Below are 21808 nucleotides of genomic sequence, written 5' to 3'. Positions count from 1 at the left end.
AAAAAAATCAATAATCCAGATTTAGATATGAATCAGGTTAACGGGTACCAGAACCTATAGCCTACTCAGCTGAAACCTTTTGCTTCTTAGAATTTGGTTATTTGCAAAGTGACATATGCAGAGCAAAATTCAAATTTGGTGACATTTTAGAAGCTTTCAGGGATAAGTATTTATTCGCATTCCAGCCAAGTATTTATTCATTCCTGAGCGGGTAGTACTCAGATCCTGGTGTCAAAAGGTTATCTCAGTTTTGTACAAAAAATATCTGTGCATTTCCTCCCAGTATTAATATTCTGGGGGAAACCCTAGCTATCAGTGTTACCTTCTTTAAATAGCTCTAATTTCAGAGTTAGTCTGTTGAGAAGATGGGGGAGTTTAGCTGGTGTTGAACGTAGCATTGAAATGACTTGCAGCCACAGAGACATGTTCCTAGACAAAAGAATTGGATAGCTTAATGTGTTCTACCCTGTTGGTTGGTATCTAATAAGTTCAAAGTATACTTTGCAGAAATGAATGATCTCTTTGATGAAGCCCCCATTTTCACTACCTGTGACCTTCTGTTTACTGTGCTTCTTCCCCCATGCTTCTTATCACATCAAGAATGACCAGCTCTCCCTGCATATCCTCTGATTCTACAAGCTCTTGCTTACCAGGTTTATCTTCCTGTTCAAACACCAGACACCAGCTCAGATCAGGCTGCTGCTAATTGTTTATTACTGATATCAACATCATCCTACGGGTTCTTTATAACAACAGAGTGCCTCACCATGTAATGTGAGCACTCCTTCATTCATCTGAAGCTGGGAAAATGTTCCGAGGTTCCTCTTCCCCTTCAGAGAAATGAAAGTTCAGGAAGCCTTTACAAGTGGACGAGCAGGGACCTCCAGCATCCTCCCAACTCCACAGATCAGAAATGTGTGCAAGAACACTAGTGGCAGCATGCTCCAGCAGGCTAAGGTTTAGGCTCCCTGGAGTGCTTGATCAAGGTTAAGGAGTTGAAATGGGCTCAAAAAACCAGACAGTGATTAAAAACTCGAAATGTTTTGTGCAAACTGTCCAGATTAATTTGCTGCCCAATCTGCCTCTTGCTTTGCTTGAGGTCACAGACTTTACAGAATTTTATGGAGTGCAATGTGTGCAGGGACTGTATATGCCATGCTCTCAGCACTTCATCAAAGACATTTCATCTGGCACAAAGCACAGCATTTTAGCCACTGGTAACCTCCCTGACTGGAAATATTTAGTAACCTAAATTGTATGCACATGAAAGCACACAGTGACACTACCAATAAGGCAAACATGTTAGCCCCTGAACTTCTGCACATGCATTTTAAAAAATATATTAGAGTTACAATTCACTTTATGCTTGTTTTCAGGAGACAAAAAAATAAATTCAAGAACATATATGTCAGTGCAATTATTTATGGGCAGTATCACCAATTACTAACTTCAGTCAATACAGTCCTTCCAAATCCCTTGCACCCCAAGTCCCTGGAAGCCTGTGCTTGCTTGATACTTGGTCAGGCATAGAAATTGCGTGCCATTTCCCACTATTTACTGGATCAGCAGCCTCTCAGAAACATTCATTCACCCAGCATTCAGCCATCCCTGCCCAGCAAGTACATGAAACCGTTGCATTAAGGACCATTTTAGAAAACTGACTTGCCACCTATTCAGTCTTTTAGTAATGGGAACCAACCCTGTCTGGACAGCATCTCAAATCTGAAGGGAAAACATCTCTCTGGAAAAAAGAACTGAACGAAGAAAAAGACCTGCCTGATCCTGTTCTCACCTCGTCTACACCTGAAACAGAAAGGTAAGTCTCTTAATCTCTCAAATAAGGCAAAATAAGGAAAGAGGAGCTGTTCAGAGACCTTCTGGCAGACTCAGTAGAAAAGCCGGGAAGTTCGGGCAGATTGTCCTCTGGACTGTGAAACTCGGCTTCTGCTGTGACCCAGCTAGGGGCAAACAAGGCTGACTGGGGCTGGGAAGTCTGGGAGTTGATTAAGTAGTTTTCAGAGACATAGAAGACCCTCAAAAAGGAAGATCTGCAGGAAATTAAAGATTACTTTATGTAAAAGCGTAGTGAAACAGAGTCCTTGTCTTCTATATCTCAACAGTCTGAAGTAATTCTTGGGTTACAAGTATCGGGAGCAGCAGTTCGTATCAACTATGCTACTTTAGCTTTTAGATCAACGCCCAGACTTTGATCCTCAAAACCAGCTTCTGGGAGCTAACCTTTGAACTTTCACACTCAGCTTGGGGTTATCTATCATGTTTTTCAGAATGACCAGGCAGAAAGCCAGGAATGGTTGTAGAGTGCAAAGCCAATTTTTTTTTTTTTTTTGCCCTTGGACTTTTTGAGATCACATATGATCTGGAATATTCTTCCTACGTTTATAGCATTGCACTATTTATTTTAAGCTTCCTTTTTATTGTTGTGTGTTAAGTGTTTTCTCTTTTGCACTGCTATAGCCAATAAAGCTTCAGTATTTGCACTTCTTTGGAAAATAAACACAGGTTTTCCTAGTATAATTGATATAACAAGGGGGAAAGTTTCAAAATGAAAGTTCTGAGAAAAATTATGTTTCTCAAACATTAAAATGAAGTATCCAGTCATAAAATATTGTATTTCATATTATTACTTCATTAAACATTCTTTAACATTCTTATATTTTCAGGGGTCCGTGCAATGTTGCACAAAACATAAGGAAACCATCCTAACCGTAAGTTTAAAAAATATATGAACAAAGCCATAAAAATTGGGGCCTATAAAATTCATACAAAATAGTTCACTAATCATCTCAGAACATTCATGAAACACTCTGGAATATTCATAGAATATGCTATCCATGTACCTAACAATATTCAGACACCATTGCTTTTAGTAGAATAAAAATAAGTGTAAAGCAACATTGCCACTATAGACACAGTAAGAAAAGAATAAAAAGATCCGCTCACCTTTCTGTTGGTATCACTCATTAGATGTCCATATAAAGAACCTTTCACTGGTTGATTACAGCACTGTTTCCCATACTTTGGTAGTTTTTTTCCTCTTACTTACACTGTGCAAAACACAGCCTGCAATGTTAACCTGAGATGGGTGTTGTAAGGTAGCCTGCAGTCTCTCACTCTGAGATGGAGACCTTAAAATCACTGTAATCTACACACAGAAACTCTCACTCTTAAGCAGCAGCATGACATGTATCAGGTAACAGGCTTCCACAGCTGTGACAGTAGTAGTAGATTAATTCTCTCAAAATTACAAAAGGGTCGTTAACATCATTCATGTTCATATTGGTTTTGAAAGCAAATATTCCTTTTTTTCATTACAAGTGGTGAATTCCCAATGGCTTGAACCTTTCAGTATCATCCCATGGGTTAACATGTCATGACGATTAACTACATTATGGAAGTTAGTAAGAAATATCTATGTCTGTTAAAGAGATCATCGCCCTTACAAAGAAGTTGTTTCAACAATGATGTTAGGCCAAAAAATCGATCCTAAAAATGTCTTCTTCAGAAAAGTAGCCCTTTGACTACCCACCCCATACCGAGTTGTTTCACTATTGATTAAAGGCAGATGTGACACAGTGAGCTGCTGCCAGAAAAAGTTGGGCATTTTCTCGTGAGCATTTAGGCTGCTATTCACTGCTCTGCAGCTCTGAGACAGTCTCCAGCAATATGCTACTTCATCATCCAGAAATCTGCACTGCACATTATCCCCACTGGACAGCACAGGCATTTCTCACCAGGCAGTGTTCGGTTTGGGGATCTGGAAGTGGCAGTGCTCCTGCTTTGAAGGGGAAAGCATTGATTGAGATGATTGAGAAAGTATATGACAGCAAATTCAGAACAGAAGAATTAACCAAGAAACAGCTCAACAAAAGCATGACAGGAGAAAAAAAACCATGATTTCTTTTTTTCCTTTTTTCCTTTTTTTTTTTTTTTTTTTGCTTGACTCACAGGTTCTGGAATTGCAGTCACCTCTAATGCCTTCCAAGTAGGGAAGCAAGATGTAAGTTTCCAACATAGCCAGCAGATATGCGCTACACACATATCACTAATCTCTGCATGAAGAGCAGATTGACTTCTTCCAGATGCTCTTGACTTACCGTGTGCATCACATAACAGTGGGTCCAATATGCCCAGGAGATATTGAGCTTTATCTTCAATTGATCTGCACATGTACAGCAGGTCCAATGCATTCTAGATGCACAAACTTTGCTGTGCACGCGAGGTAAATGCAGTCGGCATGTGTACAATAAACCCAGGCGGCGAGAACATGTAGGTTTATTGCCCAAGCACAAACTGACTGTACATAATAGAATAAGTCTTATGTGCATTTACACATTGGACTCATTGGAAATGCAATATAAAGCTGATCTACCCAGACTTTACCCAGAAATAGAGCAGATTGCTAGAGAAAGCAATAGGGCAGTTGACTACAAGTCTTGGAGGAAAGCTGGCACGTACCCCTCCCTGTGCCTCCCACAGTCCCCAGGGGGGGATCCCCCGTGTGACACCAGATCCAGAAGCAGGGTGGAAAGCAGCACAACACTTACTCAGAATACAGAGCTCTTAACGCGGAGAAAAGGCCGACCGTGTACAGAGTTGTTCGTACTGCCTTTGAGTCGCAGTTGGCCATGTAGATTTGGCTAACCCAGCCTCAGCGGCTCCTGCGCCCGTGTTCAGTGCCAGGAGGTTACAATGAAAGCAAGCCTACAGCTTATCGGTTTTAAAGACAGATAATAAAAATTGACCAGAATGAGTGAATATTAATATTCAGGTTACAGTTCATGAAAAATTTAGTGATGTTTTCTTTACTTTTTTAAATAGGAACTCTGTTTGCTTTTAACTGCCATTGCGTGCTGACAACTTCCTTGACTGATTCACTACACCAAGTCTTCTCTTCTCCCATCTTTCCTAATCGTGCCAGCTCAGATCCAAGGAGTACTGTGAAAATTTTGGACTTCTTTTGTGACCTTGTGTTTCACTTTCTATCATTTCAATGTTTTCCTGCCCAGCTGTAGTACAGTACCACATTCTACAGATTTTAACTGAGCAAAACAACTCAGGATTTTCAGCAAATGGTGCAAAATACCATCCTCCAAAAACGCTACCCAGGGGTGAGGTGTGGGCCAACACTGTATGTACGAGTAGCATACAGCCTCATATGCTTCAGAAAATGGGTCAGAGGTGCGTCACCTTCACCTACCTATCTTCTCTGCCAAGTGTAGTGCGTTGCACGCATCAGAGAAAAATGGCACAATGTAAGTGGCTTGGGGTCTGTGTCAGCAACCCTGGGACACAGCGCGGTCGTTTGTTTCCCAGGGTGTGTAGGCAGGCCTGTGTGTGCTTACTTCTGCTGTGTACAGTGTGGTGGATGTGCGGGGTGCGTTTGCCCCCTGGGACCTGCTGCCCCTGGGATGCTGCGTGGTGCTGCGTGGTGCTGTGTGCCCAGGAGGTACAGCTACCGAGGGTGGTGTGCCGGGGGTGGGACCTCCTCAGAGGTGACCTGTGTCCTTTGGGGATGGCTTTGGGCCTGTGGCTACCCTCTCCTGCGGGTACATAAATGTGCTTGAGCACCTCTCCTACGAGGCCAGGCTGAGAGAGTTGGGGTTGTTCAGCCTGGAGAAGAGAAGGCTGCGAGGAGACCTTATTGCGACCTTCCAGTACTTAAAGGGGGCCTATAGGAAGGATGGGGGTGATCTTTTTAGCAAGGCCTGTTGTGACAGGACAAGGAGTAATGGATTTAAACTAAAGGAGGGTAGATTTAGACTGGATATGAGGAAGAAATTTTTTACAATGAGGGTGGTGAGGCACTGGCACAGGTTGCCCAGAGAGGTGGCAGAGGCCCCATCCCTGGCAACATTCAAGGTCAGGTTGGACGGGGCTCTGAGCAACCTGATCTGGTTAAAGCTGTCCCTGCTCACTGCAGGGGGGTTGGGCTAGGTGCCCTCTAAAGGTCCCCTCCAACCCAAAGCATTCTATGATTCTATGATTCTACGAGTCTATGACTGCGCACCCCTGGGCGAGCCCCCGATCAGTGGCGCTGTGTGGCAGCGACCGAGGAAGAGGCGGCGGTGCGGTGCCGCCCGGGCAGCGCCCTCCCGGGGGTCGCAGGCGGCGGCGCCCCGGCAGCCAGCCCTCTCCCCGGCGGCGGCGGCGGCGGCTCGGCGGGTCCCGTCCTGCCCCCCCCCCGGCGGCTGGGGCCGGGCCAGCCCGCGGGGCCGCGCCGGAGCCGCCACCTGAGCCCCCGGCGCGGCGAGGGCGGGCGGGGCGGCTTCGCTCGGCACCGAAGTTTCCCCAACTTGTGGCGGGAGAGGCAGGTCCCGGCGCGGGGCGGGGGGGATCGCCGCGGCGGAGCAGGAGCAGGAGCAGGAGCAGGAGGAGGAGGAGCGGATCGGCGCGGTCCCGGCCACCGCGGGCGGCGTGTGCAGGGGCGGGCGTGGAAGAGAGGTGGGCGAGCAGCGATGACCTTTGCGAGGAGCCCGCGAGGGAACGGGCCAGAGGCAGGGCGAGCGGCAGCGGCGGAGGATGGTTGCTGAGACCCGGAGGAGAGCCGCCCCGTAATGTCACCATGTAAGTCTCTTCTCCGGACTCTGGGGCGAGGGACTGCGGCTTACCCCCCGCGGGCTCCTTCGTGGGGCAAGAAACCCGCGCCAGATAGGCAGGGCTTCCCCCCTCCCCCCCCCCCGCCTTACCCCCCACCCTGTAGTAAGGGATGAGTAATGTCAGGCAGAGCCGTGCAGGTAGGTAAGGCTGAAGGAATGGGGAAACGAGGGAGTTTCACGTCGGGAGCTCAGAGGGCAGGGCAGGCAGGGCTCTGCCCCGTCCGGGCTCCGGCTCTGCCGGCGGCTGCCCTGCAGGGTCCCGGGCGGCCGCCGCCTTTCTCGCAGCACTGTAATCCCGTCCTTAGCACCGCTCTGGGGAGTTTCCCCGTGCTTGCAGGCAAGTAGCGAAACCCTCGGCCCAGCTCGCCGCCGGCTGTGAACGCCGGTGCCCCGGCCCTCGCCCGGCCCGGCCTCTCGGCTCGGGGCCGTGGTCGCTCACGTCGGGGAGCCCCGTCCACCACAGGCACCGTTCCCAGCCCTCCAGGTGCGGTGCCAGCACAAGCAGGGACAAAGGGAGAGGGGAGGGCCGGGCGGGCTCCATAAAACCTTCCCAGTCCCGCCGCTCCTCCCTGCAGCGGACGGCGGAGAGGAGGCAGCGCGGGGCTCCGCTGCCGTCGGGGGGCGAGGGGCGGTCGGGTCGGTGCCCGTCCGTCCGTCCGTCCGTCCGCCCGCCGCCTGGCCCTGGCGGGCCACTGCCGTGGCCTCTGGGCGCCTTCCCTGATATGTTTTGCTTTTGCTGACAGGCTCTTACCGAAGGTAAGGCAAGGTATTAAGGTTTGGGGTTAGGCGTTTCGCAGGTGCGTTCACAGCCAGGGGAGGGAGGGGACCTGTGGCTGGACCTGACGGGAGTCAGTGCAAGGGGGAGAAGGTAGGGTTTTCTAACCAGTGCACGGTGAAGTTAAGGCAGAAATGAGAAGGAGTTCCTAAAGACCTGGTGTTGCAGTGCTACAGAGTTGCAAACAGCCAGCAGATTACTTGCCTGCAACTGGGAAAAGTTCACTTTGAAAGGAAAGCCAAGGGGCTATAGATGGATCTCTCAAGGTCCCTTCCAACCCAAAGCATTCTGTGATTCTGTGATCTGATACAGGTGGCACTGTTTAAATTAAAAGGCAGTCTTAATTTTTGCATCTCTTCCGATGAGTGTGAAGGCGTTTTCAAGGCTGACTGTGACTAAGAATAATTAGGAACAAGTAATGCTTAACAAAATGCAGGTTTTAAGTGGCATTGTGTAATTAATCTTCCAAGACATTTGTGTGTAGTATGACAGTAGTAGTAGTTTAAAGCCAGGGTTTAAAAATTAAGATTGACTCCTCTGTTAACCTGCAGGAACTAAACTGTGAGTCGTAATAGCCTTTCACTTGCTGTAGTTCCACTTAAGAGTGATTAAGCTTAAAATCTTTTTGTTTACAACCTATATGAGAAAAAAATTGTGAAATTGATGTTATCTTTCTTTTAATTTTAAAATGTCAGCAACATTTTTCCTTAATAGCTTTAGACATGTCAACGACCAAAGAGAGTCATGTCAGTCTGCCTGGGGCAGAATTCACATCCTACTCCAGGGAACTTTGCCGGAGCTTTGAACAAGGAAGATGGTGTATTCAAATATGTATTGCATGTTTTAAGACCATACAGTATCCAAATGAAATACTCCAGGATTATTCACATTTTGTGTATGTTTTCTTGTAGAGCTGTATACTTCCCTAAAAGGTGATGATGTTGCGTTAGCTGGCTGCTGGCATGTAGATAGTAAAAGGTTTAGTAGTTCAAGATTAAATTAGTGGGAGTCTTGCCACATCTATGTCAAGCTACCATCCATTTATGGTTTAGATAAATTACATGTCTATTTTGCTCTTCTGGAATGAATTGTGAATAAGATCATTGTCTCCCTATGTTATAGGATAGGAAAGTAGCTGTGAACTGGACTGTATTGAATTGGTAGCTAGAGTGCATAGCTGGTCATGTCACACAGTGTCTACAATGGAATAATGCCAGTCCCTAGAAAAATTAGTAGTTATTCTATAAGAATCCATAGAAGGCACTTCCTAATTTTTCTACTTTTTTGTTGGGGGGAGGGGGGGAAAGCATTAAGAGGGATTGCTGTTGTGAGACTACATCCAGCTGTAATGGATGTACTCCATATAGGTGTCCTAATAGTCCCCAAATATACTGGGTAAAATATTGTTTTGGTTCTCTGTTTGGCAATCTGCAATGACTTGTTCAGATCTGCTAGCATGTTACCAGCTGGGGACAGGACAGGAGTTCTTCATTTAAACTGAAACAAAATAGAGAAGAAAACCCACTATGAACAGTGTTCAGCAATTTTGATGTATCCAGGGTTAAAGACTGAAATAATCCATGTATGTTCTGAGATCTTTGTTATGGACTGCTTCGCTTACTTAAACTCGGTGTGTTTTAGTACGTTGCTGTGCTGATATCCATTCTCTGTGCTATTGATGAATATTAAATGACAGAATACATCCTTTTAATACTATTTAAAATAGGAACACAAGATCAAAGGGGTCTCTTGGGCCACCAAGTCAGTGCTGTTGTAGCAGGGGATCATATCATCCCTTGATAAGCTATAAACTAGCCCAGAACTGTTTGCTAATTTTTCTGTTGAGTTATTCATATGCTGTTTGGATCCAGTTCTCGATGTTAATTAACACTAAAAATCAAGAACATGACCCTTAAAATAAATATGAACATAGTTGGTATTAACAGGTGAATAATATCTGCAACTAACTTGGTTTTTTTCTTAATGTCTGGGAAGCATTTACCAGTTGCTCTGGCTCCTTTTTGTAATTGTCTGCCAATCGGGATGTCACATTATAAAAATACAAGGGGTGGATTTTGGTATGGAAGAAGCCTTTTTGTTGGCAACCTGTTAGCTGATTCCTGTCCCTGACAACTTCTTGTGTGAGCAGGGGTGTTACACACGTCACAGTGTAAGGCTGTGAGCAGTCAGGTTTCTGAATTTTGGTTTTTTGTCTATGCCAGGTCTCAAGAACATGTAAATAACTGATTTCCTCGCTCATTTATAGCACTAAGCTAGAGGTTATGCTTTGTAACATAGAACTTCAAAAGTCCTCTCCAAAAGAAACAGATCTGACTCATGATGCTGCATTAGTGGAGTGTTTTGGTAGCAGGCTGCTTCTGTGGTCATTCTTGTTTGAGTTTGATAAACCTTTCTTTCTTGTCAACTGAGATGATGTGGTATGAAGAAAATTGTTTTGCCCTTCAGCAGTACAGAATATAAGTGGAGGAGACAGGTTAGCTATTTTTTATGTATCTGTTTATTTTGGTGGAGAATTGTGTATTTTTTTATAGCAATTGTGTAATTATCTAGCCTTTTTCTCTGGGGAAAGAATCTTTATAGTTACTCCTTCCTGCCTTGTTGTTTGCACTTATGCTGTGCTCTGCTGTTGATTATCCATGTTCCTGACATCTTTCTTGACTTGTGCTTTTTACAAGAGTGAAGATGAGGAAACTGTAAACTAACACCGTACTGGCTTGTAAGCATTACTGCAATGCAAGTAAACATTAACAAATAGAAATTGGCAAAATTAAATCGCTCGCTCAGACTAACGCAGAGTCTCAGATTCTTTAAGAAAGGCACTAAAGGCAATGTGGCTGGGAGATTCACTCCAGACCTAGGCAGCAGAAACTTGTCATGTTATTTTTCCTTGAGTATCTAAAAAGTTTGTTCTTGGATTCTCCAGCTATTAAATGAGCAAAAACTTCAGCTGAGTTTACAGAGACCTCAAAAGTGATGGTTACTATAACACACATAAAATGTATCAGTATGATGAAAACCCACAGATTTCTGCTGAATTAATAAATATTTTTTTGCGACTGTTTCCTAGTCTGATAACTTTAACTGTGCTTGCTCAAGACAAACCAACAAACAAAAACCAGTAATGCAACCACTTCTACAGGTTTGCATTGGTAAATTATGCAGCAGGCTTGCATGTATCTCATCAGTAGCTGCAAACTCTTTCTTTGGTAGAAACAGCAATATTCTTCTGTATCTCTGGTATGTCATGCTGTTATCCTCGACATTTCCATTTCACCACTCTGTGAGTATATATGCATGCTCTCTGTGTTTGTATGTGCATATAACTGTTTTCATGTCTTAAAAGGACTTCTGTTCAAAGCCAATTTTCTAAATGAATATTAAGGGCATTGTGGATTTATGAATTATATACATTGAACAGTAACTGTTCCCAAACCTCAGCGTTCTGTTGTCTGAGATTTTAATAGGGATTTTTGGGTCATTAAATTGAAGGACAATAATTCTATTGTTTGATAATCTGGTTATTTTGTGTGTCTGGCTTCATCAAAGGGATTCTTGTATTTCAGAGACCAGTGTTTTCTGTGCTTGTCCTCAACACTTGTTAAGTTTGACTTTACAATATCTCAGAAAAATAAATCAGCTTCAAATTCCTAATTTGATACTACTACCCATAAAGAACTGGACTTCTTTTGTAATCAGATACTTGTGCTATGTAACACTGCACTGAAGGGAGACTTAACTGAATGCAGCAGTCTGAAGTGCCATTTACCTGGCCCCATTGGCTTCTAGCCCAAAGGAGCAGTTTGATGAACTACTGCTATTAAAACTGAAACATTAGTTTTTCCTTTACAATGGTTTATCTTGCTGCATTAAGTTTGGGTTGTCTACATTACCAAACTCCATTTTGGGAAGAAACAGAAGCTGATACTGGGAAAGGATTTACGTTTGCCCCCAGGTTTCACTGGTGTGTTCACAGCAACGTCTGTGGAGCAGAAGGAAGATGATTTTCCCAAGTTTAAGAAAATTAATTTTTCTTGCCACGGACTATGGACTCTGTACTTTCCTTCACTTACCTCTTCCACATTTCCATCCCGATAAATCACACTGCTGGCCATTCCAAATACCGCTCTTGTTTTGGGTTTGGGGTTTTTTTTCTATATTTAATATGCACTAACCTGGAAGACATTTGTGTTCATTGGTGTCTCTTCATGACTGTTCATTTGTGGCGTTTCTTCATGTACTGTTGCTAGGAATAGACTTGTGAAATATTTTAGGGATTCTGTTAGAGATTTTCTCCCAGCATAAGTATATAAGATCTTACTGAACAAAAGCCAGTTATCATCGCCAAATAGGAGGGGAAGGACTTGGTCAAAATGGTGCGTGTTGTGTTTCATTACTTGTTGCTTGATTTTGCTTGTTGCTAACTTGTTGAGAAGATGATACAAGAATGTAATGGAGCAGCATTCATTTTGGATACATGGTTAAAAGTCTGACCAAATTTATTAAGAGTCTTTCTTGCTTCCTCTTCTGTCCTATATGGAGGAAACACTTTGGTTTAGCCATTAAATATCCTGTATGCTTCAAGGCAAAGGAAACTTTAATTTCATGCTATAACTGATAAAGATTTTTGTATAATTGCATTTGTTTTATTAAATAATGAAGATGTCCCTGACTTCACTGGCACCACAGATGAGCTCCTAGATTTTGGCAATGACTGTTTCAGGTTTTTCATTAAAGTTGTCAGCAGAAAATATTGTAGCTATCAAAATAGTAGCACTGAAAAATATGGAAAGGCTAGTTAAGGGCAGAGGGAAATTCTCATATGCCATCTTTATATAGTTAATAATATGTATGTATTTTATATATATTTTTACACAGCATAAATGTATTTGTATATGTAAATCAGTAAAGTAGAACTTTGCAGTCTCCAAGAAAATGCTACACCTTAACTCTTTCAGACTGTTACCATATGGGCTGTTTGCTTCTTTTACTGAAATACCACCCACACCTATCTGCTTTGAAGCCCAGCACTGACCAGTCTTCCACTTTGTTGTCTGCTAAGGACCAGGCAGCATCATTTCTGGCCCTTTTTAGCAAGCATGAAGGCTTCTGTCTCTATTCAAGCAACATCCATAATTTTCAAGTGTTACTTTTACTGTTAGTTACTCGTTTGACTAAAACCAGTATTTTCTCATTTTCTTGGCTTGTTGTAAAGCTCCCTGAATTCTTGCTTGCTTTTTTTCCACAGGATGTTTCATGTAAGTGAAATGTGGTGCTACCACTGGAAATGGAAGCTGCAGCACTGTCTCTGCTTGTTTACCATATATGTTATATGCACGCAGCAAGCAGGTAAGTCAGCAAACTATCTTCTTGCTTAAATAAATGGTCTAGGAGCCAAAGTTTTGATGACTAAGGATTATGCTTACATATGACTGAATTATGTACAATATAACATTTTGATGAAAAGTGATGTGTTGTAATTATTAGTTGTGATTTCATAGGTTGAGTCATATTTTCTGCTACTGCTGAATTTTCTTTTCTTTTTTTTTTTATAATTTTGCTGTTATTAATTGTTATGTTTTTTTCTTTGACTTTGTTCTCTGAAATCTTTCATTTTGCTCTTCCTTTGCTTTTACCATGTTAATACCTACCTCTCTTTTGAATTTCTTCTAGTTGTTGGAATACTGCGAGTAATCGCGTAGTTCTTCCATTTTCCACAGTACTGTTTGTGCCTGTAGAATATGTATTCAGTAACTCTTCACTATAGTCTAAAGCTGTAAAATAACTGTAGTGTACTTATTATTTTTAAATGCTTTTATGATTCAAATAACAAACATTCCTCAGCAAGCTATATATATATGATAGTCATACACTGTAAAGAACAATCAGTTTAAACTTAACATCTTCTTGTCCTGTAGTGACACTTGAATACAGAGTAATGTTACACATTCTGACTGTTTTCTTTAAACATACGAACAAAAGATTTCATTTACTAAATGTCTTTTCCTAACCACTAGAGTGCAAAATATTTTAGGAGCTCCAGCTGCTTTACTGGAAAAAAAAAAAAACAAAAAACAACCCCACCTCTGGAGTTTATTCTGGAGCATATGAAAATTTTGGAGCAGCTTATAGTGCTCAGCTAATTCCATATCAGATGGGTAGTTTTGCTGTTACAGGCTTGCCATTGAAAAAAAGGATGGTTTATGTATAGAAAGAGTTTCTAGCTTCTTTGATATTGTTTTTTCTCTAAACAACAAGTGCAGGGGTTTGGTTGGTTAGTGGTTTTTTGTTGGTTTGGTTTTGTTTTTTTTTTTTTTCACACCTGCACTTTTTATTTAGAGAAAAAACTATGCAGTAGCTGTGCAGTAGCAGTTTCCAGCTTCATGTCACTTTAATAGGTGTTTTCCATTTCCATTAAATTGTGTAGCCAGAAATGTACTTCGGACCCAGCTCTCACCTGTGGTTCCATTGGCTGATGATTGTGTCCCTATGTTCCTGGGCCATATATGATCCTGGGCCATGCAGCTGCCATTCTCAGCATAAACTGCTCTAATAAACAGCTGCTGTGGGCTGTTATCTGGTGTCTAGAACATTCCATTAGTCTTTGCTAATTCCTCTTGATAAATGCTTAGTTATTGAAAGTGCAGGTGACAAGGCAAGAATAAGTCCCATGAGCCAGAAGGTCCTAGCCAGTATGCTGTGAGGACAGAGAAAGCCCAAGCTCATCTGTGCATTCAGCTAATTGCAGCATACCATTGCTACCTGTGCTGGTACTAAACAAATAGGTGGGTCCAAAGCCCCATGTGAAACTCCAAGATACACTTCTACAAAATCATATATGCTCTTGGCTAGCAATGAAGTCGTAGGTGCTATTGGATTGGTAAAAGCATCCAAAGTGTTCTAGCTAATTCGGTCTCCTCTATTATAGCTACTGTCTGTGCTCCTTTCTCAGGCACTGGTTTGGCATGTAGGAGACTTGGAACCAGGTCTCTGATGGGAATCAGAGCAGAGACCTGAACCTGAGTCTTTTACATCTCAAGTGCGTGCCCCTAGGGGCTTTTTCTTTCTTGCTTCGAAAAGAAAGATTTGAAATCTTCAAAACTTTCAATAAATAGAAAAGCTATTTCTCTGTCTGCCTGAATGATGAGTAGATAAATAAGGTACACGGGAAACACCCAGGTTCAATAGACAAATGTTTGCTGTTCAACAGTGAAGGACATCATAGATAGTCTGCTGTTGATAGTCTGCTGTTGATAGTCGACTGAAATGAAAATGAGACATTTACCTTTACAGCAACCTGTCATTTGGCAGTACTTGTCTGTAGACCTTCAGGGCTCATGTTTCTTTTTATGTTGATGTAAGAGCATAGGTTGTGCTGCAAATGGAGTCTTTTCATCTGCTCTTTTTAATAGAGCAAGGCAGACAAGGTGGGAAACACTGCTGCTCCTGCAATTTTTATTTTGTGTTCTTAAAAGGTATTGGTCACTTTGGCTGTGGATTCATATGGTATCCATAATCTCTCTGGCAGTTTAAGCTTTACTGAAGTTACAGTAGAAATATCGTAACACCTGACATTCATCCAGCTTCCCTAGTGAGCTGTAAGCTTAGAAAGCTACTGGGGCTTATTAAACTTTTCCTAGAGGAGGTTACATACAAGCAAGGGATTAAGATCAGCAGGTACAGGTTTTATGGATTATTTAAGGGGCTATTCATAAGGATAAAAATATCAGCCATGCTGTGACATGGAAGAAATGCAAAAGCAATAATTTTATAGTTTAATTTGAGAAAAACTACAGGACTTGGCCTGCTTTCAGAAACAAAGCTTAGGAGAAGGATTACAGAGCAGAAAACTGAGAACAGGAGCGGGATGGTCTGTGAAAAGTGTTTAGCCACAACTTGATCAGTAAGGTATCGACAAGCAGGTGCAGCAGTGGAGTATAATCCCAAAATATATGTCTGATACCTCAGAGGAATCAATGGATGGACTCTGACACTTAAAACTTTCTGTCTTGAAAGAAATTATAAAAATATAATGTGTACTTCAGTTAAAATCTCAGCAGCCATAACCGTTTGGTCATACTGGCATCAGGTCATGTGTTGTGACATGGGGTGAAGTTACAGAGCAGCTCAGTAAGCAACTCGACAGGTTTCCATACCTGATGGCCTTGATTGAGTCATTTAGCTGTGCCTCTGTTTCCCTGCCTATACAGATGAGTGTATGTCTTGCCTCCCTTTTAAATAGCTTTCAAGTGAAAGGACTGTACAGAAGCTGAGATGTTAGAATGGTGATGTTTTGAATAACATGTTAAATCTGCTTTTAACTGAGATTCGGATGTTCCAAGCTTTTCATTTGTATGTGCATTTTGTGGGTTTCAGAGAGCCCAAAAGAGAACAAAAAAATTGAACAGAGTTCTGGAAAACATAACTAATGAGGGCATACAGAAGGAACTAAGATTTTTTGGTCTAGAGTAGGCAGAAGGGGGAATGCATAAGAACTGAGAATATTTAAAGAGATAGCTGCAGTGGGAAAGGATAGACTGATCTTTCTGGGCGGTTGAAAGGGCAAAAAGAATGGCCTTAAATTACAGCAAGAGAAATGAGGGGAGGACATCTCATCGAAAGGTATAGACAGCAGTGGAATAGATTGCCAGGGAAGACTGTGGAATATCAGTCCTTGGGAATGTATAGTAATATATGCCAGAAACTGTGTAAATCTATAGTCCTCTTTCCTTGGGGCTGAGAAATACATTAGATGATTTCCAAACTTCCCTAACTTCCATAGTGCTTCCTTAATCTTTGCCCCATAGATCTATTTTGGCTCAAAATCTGGGAAATTAGGAGATCTACTGGAAACTGCACTCCTCAGAATATGACAGTTCTTTTGCTCTGCCTACAAAGTTGTGCTGGTGTTTGTCCTGTTGCAATGGCATCGTTTTTATCTGACATAAAAAAGCAGCAGTTCATAGAATCATAGAATGCTTTGGGTTGGAAGGGACCTTTAGAGGTCACCTAGCCCACCCCCCCTGCCGTGAGCAGGGACAGCTTTAACTGGATCAGGTTGCTCAGAACCCATCCAGCCTGACATTGAATGTTTCTAGGGATGGGGCCTCCACCACCTCTCTGGGCAACCTGTTCCAGTGCTTCACCACGCTCACTGTAAAAAATTTCTTTTTTCTGTCTAGTCTAACTATTCTTCTATTCAGTTCAGTATGGAAAGTAAAAATCGATCGCTTCAGGTGTGTGTAACCTCACAAAAAGTGTTCGGTTTAGTCTCCCCTTGCTTTTTGGCTTTTCTGCTCTCATAGCAAAATGTCTAATGTTTCAATATTGTACTATCTCTTGGTTTTGACTGTCAGTACTGGACTTCCAGGGTTTTGAATACTTGCATATTTTGACGAGATTGCAGCATCCTTGTAAGGGTTTTTACCTTCTTCTGTCATCAATAGATACATAATCATGTGAGTCAATAGCTGTTTTAAATTTTGACTACCATGCAACCATATTTAGTTTTATACATGATGTGGAAAATATTTATTTTAATAAAGCCATGAGTACATCTACAATTCTTATTATGCTATTTCTGCATTATGCCCCATACTGCTGTTATCACATAATTACTGTCACTGTAGCTAATGCCGGAATGAACATTTGTCCTTTTGTTCATCCATCAGTAAAGTGCATTGGTGTCTGTAGTCATGTTCCCATGTCCTCAAAGGGCTTTAATCAATCCCTAGGAGCTCACCGAAGAGTAAGTTTCAATTCTGTTACAGTCCCTGAAATTTTAATTTCATTTTTTTTTAGTGGCAATTCAAAGCAAAATTTGTGCTGTTTTTCTTCAAGAAAAAGAGAGGTGAGAAAAAAAGAGTAAAACTGAAAGCAGGTCCTTCACCCACATGGCTGATAAGTCTCCAATATATGATTATCTCTGTCCATCATGCTCCTTAACTGGGCCTGTGTAGATAAAGAAGGGATTAAGGCCTCCTTTGTTTATGGGAGAGTTTCAGAGTGACCCTGCGGGCTCAGGAGCCTAGTAAGAGATGTTGCGAAGTAGTGCTAATGCCACCCGCGCGAGCAGCAAGCGTTAGTCACGTTGTCGTCTGTGAAAATGGATTGAGTTTTATCTTGAACAAGCCCAAGTCAGGAAGTGTGTTTTTTCACCACAGATCTGAAACTGCTACCCCAGACAAGGGCCAAAGATCCTATCGCTCAGCAAATGATGAAATGGTTGTCAGCACATTCCCTTATCTTTCTCTCTCTTACCAAGTGCACAGCAAAAAAGAACCAAAGTGCCAAGACGTTAATCCAGTCAGTCAGCACAATCCTTGCGTATGGCAGGGAGGCGGGGAATGATTTTATAACATTATTCCTGGCGCCTTGTGAAACTTCTCCCATGGTGTCCCCAGGGTGTGAACGAGCGTGCCTATATTGCTGAGCAGGGTAAATGTGACTGAGATTGCTGTCCCTGACTCAGGCATGGTAATCCACGTTTCTGAAAGTTATGGAAAAACTCAGAAAACCTAAAAAGTTTGAAAAACGTATTCAGTCTGGCAGTCTCTTTGCTCACACAGGCACCATGTGTAATTGAGAGATTAATCAGCAGGATTCTGGATATTTAATGAATAGCTTGAAAGTATTTTTATTCTTTCCCCTTTCTCTGTCAGTCTTTTATATTTTAATGTACTTAAGCAAAACAAAACAAAAGCAATCCTTTATGTTCTGTTTAATATCTAAATTTCTGCTGGCTTGAGGCATGGGTTTGGAATTTCTTTTCATATAAATCTTGCAGAAAAAAAGTTACTAGTTGGCTTTCTTGTATTTCCCTTAGCTGACAGTTCGTTAATGTAAAAGTAAATCACTGTTGGAATGAATTTCACAGGAAGCTAACTCTCATTACCTCTGTTTACTTTTTTAGTTATAATTTTTTGATGGTGCTGATAATTCTTTTCCCTAAAGTGTTTGGACCTCATTGCGTTAACCATAACAATATTGCCTTAAAAGCACAGTGATTTCCCCACCCCCCTTCCTCTGATATGCACCTGTAGCCAAACCCAAATGGAATATTATGAAACATCATGGAAATTCAAAGCTGACTAGGACCTCATCTTACAGGGTCTCTGCACTCCTTTATTAGAAGATAGGCTAAATTATGTACCTTTCTCAAGAATATACCTTTAAAGAAAGACTATACCTTTCACTGAAGGTCCTATCTTTATGAACTGTAGATTTTAGAATCTTTTTATAATTTATTTTTGCCTCATTTTCTCTGTTCACTCTTAAAAATTAAAACCATAGCCAAATGATAATTTGTCAGTTTGTCAATGTTGTCTATGACACAGACAGTAAAAGTATCTAGCTCAGTGATATATCCAACGATAGCCCTAAAATGATTTGTGGCCAGCTGGACTGTGCTTTACAAAAGGCTGCCTCTGACAGAGGTTATTATGTAAAGAAATTAATTCTTTATGGTATTTGTCAGTTGCTTTTGATAAAGTGAATGAGCATTTTAGAACAAAATGAGTTTCTGTCTCATTAAAAGGCTGAAGTCTTGGCAAATGTCACTTTTTTTCTCCTGTGGATTAGTGATGTGAGGTATGTTGCATCATGAAGTGAAGGTTTTAACTAGGAATAGAACAGTTTTCCAGACAAAAGTTCCTTACATGTAAGTCTAGCAATCATGTGACATGCATTTTAGTATGTATTACAATTAATACAGAGTAATTACAATGGTTGATTTCATACAGCAGTGGACCTTTTAGAACTGAGTGATTTCAGCTGTAAAGTCAGCACTTGACAATTAATAAGAAGGGCTCATCTTGCAGATTTTGGATGCATATTGTTATATCCATGGTTGTTTTGCTAGAGTATTGGATTTGCTTACTTAATGGGATTAAATGATTTGCATAAGGTATAACATGTAATGTTCACTAGATCAAGGCCTCTGTTATCACTGTCTGATAATTGAAATGTAAAATCTGCATTTTTATTACAAGCACAGCACAGAGATGTCTGAGATAGATATACTTACCCCATGTATTATGTATGGACAATATTAAAATGAAGAAAGACATATATGACTTGTATTTTACAAGAATTTGAAAAAAAATGAAGTGAAGGAATTTTAGCTACAACTTAGTAAGGTACTAAGAAATACAAGACCCACCTGGAAAATCACATTCCTTGTTAAGATTGTATATAGAAATATGTCTGATTAAATAATTCACCTGTACTATCTCAGAATTTCTTCCTCCCATTGTGGAAGAGAAAAATCTGTCTCCTGTGAGAGGAAAATAAAGTATTTCACCTGTAGACTGTAAACATTGTAATAATGGTACGTTACATCAGAGGAGTACATCTCTTACTGGGATACATTGAACCAAAACCACTTTTCCTGCCCTAAATATGATAATATAGGCATTTATATTGAGGGAAGGCAGGGCTTCCAGAAACACCTCTTGTTTTGTCTGGATTCAGTGCTTGCTGGTCTGCTCAGTTCCTGTAAATGACAGACTAAGCGCTAACTCTTGCTGCAGTACAGGAAAATTAAGTGCATAATTCATAGTTAGGGTTCTGCTTATGTAGTCTGGCCTCCAGGTATCATTCATACCAATTCATTTTATTGGCCTTCTCTTGAAGAATCAAGCCACTTTCCACTCTAAAACCAACTCCAGTCATAATTTTTTGGTACCACTATGGACTTGTGCTCCTTTTTTCTCATCTTTAATATTGTTGGTTTTACCCTCTTTTCTGGGACAACAGCAGCTTAAGCAGTATGTTAACTGTTTTCAATTTGTTAGCTGGAAAAAATTTTGCTAATTGTCCTCAAGATTTCAGAATATGCTCACCAATTCCCATTCTGTGAATCTTCCCTTTGGTAATTTCTGAACATCTTTTCCGTTATTTACTGGTTTGTCCAAATTCCAGTGTAGCAAATAGTCACTTTTGACAAGAGAGGTCACCACAGTGGTACCTCAGATTGTTTAATGCTCCAAAACTACAGCTATATCAATTAAGATGTAAGATATTTAATATTCCATAGACATGTCAGCATGGCATATTTTCAGAGAACATACTTTTTTGAAAGTTCTTGTAGACTGAAAAAGTATGTGTTGGAAAATATTTTGCTCTTTTAAAGAGTAACAGAAAGTTAGCTCCCATTCTTGAAACCACTTTTTTTCTGGATATCCCTAAAGTAGTCCAACTGTCTTCCGGTACACTGTAAAACAGTTGCTTTTTTTAGGGATAAATAGCTGCAAGGGTTAGCTCTTGCAGAACCCAGGGTAGATCCATGAAAAGATCGTCACACAGCTAACCTAATTTTTGTAAGGATACAATGTGATCAGAGTTTTTCCAATTCCAGCTTTTTCCCTCATGAATATGCTTCTTAATGGGTGTCAGACAGAAAACTGCAACTCCCTATCTTGAACAGAGTTTGTTTTGTTCAGATGCATGCTCTGGCTTCTCACTGCTCTTCTCATTAAGAGCTGTGCAGTGACAAATCCATACTATGAAGCTGAAGTCATTTTTTTTATCAGAACTTGCTTTTTAGGTGGAGAAAAAGACCTCATGGTTGAAGTTATCACAGAGGCATTTTTACAAGTCCTAGTCCTCAGTGATTTTTTGTTTTGTGGTATGAGGAGTAAGGGGAAGTGTGGCTTTGTTTTTCTCATTGTCTTGAATTTACAGGAAAGTTTTATAAGCGGGTTTAAATCTTAAATCTTTTACTGTTTTTTCTTCTAATTCTGCGTCTAAATATTTTCCAATTTCAAATTATGCTAGTCATACTGCACTTTACAGAAACTGGAAGTATACAGGGAATGCTGAAATCGCCTTGCCTGCTGCGTCATTAAACATAGGCAAAGGAACACCAACATTGTGTGTTTTGTACTGAAACTTTAGATTTAACTAAGAGATTTTGTGCTGGGTATAGGTGTCCACCTGTCCAATATTTTAAATAACAAATTGCCCAAATTGTGTTTAACTCATCTTGGATTTTAACTTTGGTTTAGAGAATTGTTATATTTTAAGACATTGTATCTGTAATATATGTACAAAAATAAAAAGGTGAAATGCTGATGTTGAACAAAGGCATTATTCATACAATGAGTTAGAAGTTGTGGGGTTTTTAAAAAACAAAATATTGTCTGACCGATAAAAATGTTTAGAGGAAGTGTAACTATAAAAACAATGAGCCCCCTCACTTCCATGTGTAAGCCTGGTACATCAAATGTGCTGTATGCACCAGCTGCTCTGGTTACAGATTATTATGTAACTAGTTTGTAAAATGTAGGCTTTTTCCTTTGACCTGTCAGATTTTGGGAGTATATGGTTTCCACGATGTCTGGTATTTTGATCTTATTTTGAATTGGGTATGCTTCTCCTCAAGTCTTGCCACTGGAAC

The 21808-nt window shown here is 41.2% G+C and overlaps 1 protein-coding gene across 1 annotated transcript in view; it reads left to right on the top strand.

Moving 5' to 3' along the window:
* The first annotated feature begins 4255 nt into the window (after positions 1 to 4255).
* ADGRG6 (adhesion G protein-coupled receptor G6) overlaps positions 4256 to 21808 on the top strand; it is a 117040-nt gene continuing 99487 nt past the window's right edge. Inside the window, exons 1-3 of the mRNA XM_075707705.1 lie at positions 4256 to 4287; positions 6955 to 7101; positions 12659 to 12759. Coding sequence (XP_075563820.1) covers positions 4256 to 4287; positions 6955 to 7101; positions 12659 to 12759 — 280 coding nt within the window. The remainder of the gene's footprint in view (positions 4288 to 6954; positions 7102 to 12658; positions 12760 to 21808) is intronic.

The sequence above is a fragment of the Pelecanus crispus genome, chromosome 3 (genome assembly GCF_030463565.1).
Source record: "Pelecanus crispus isolate bPelCri1 chromosome 3, bPelCri1.pri, whole genome shotgun sequence".
NCBI classification, from domain to species: Eukaryota; Metazoa; Chordata; class Aves; order Pelecaniformes; family Pelecanidae; genus Pelecanus; species Pelecanus crispus.
The sequence above is the reverse complement of the archived record's forward strand: the minus strand, read 5'-3'. Positions and strand labels throughout refer to the sequence as shown.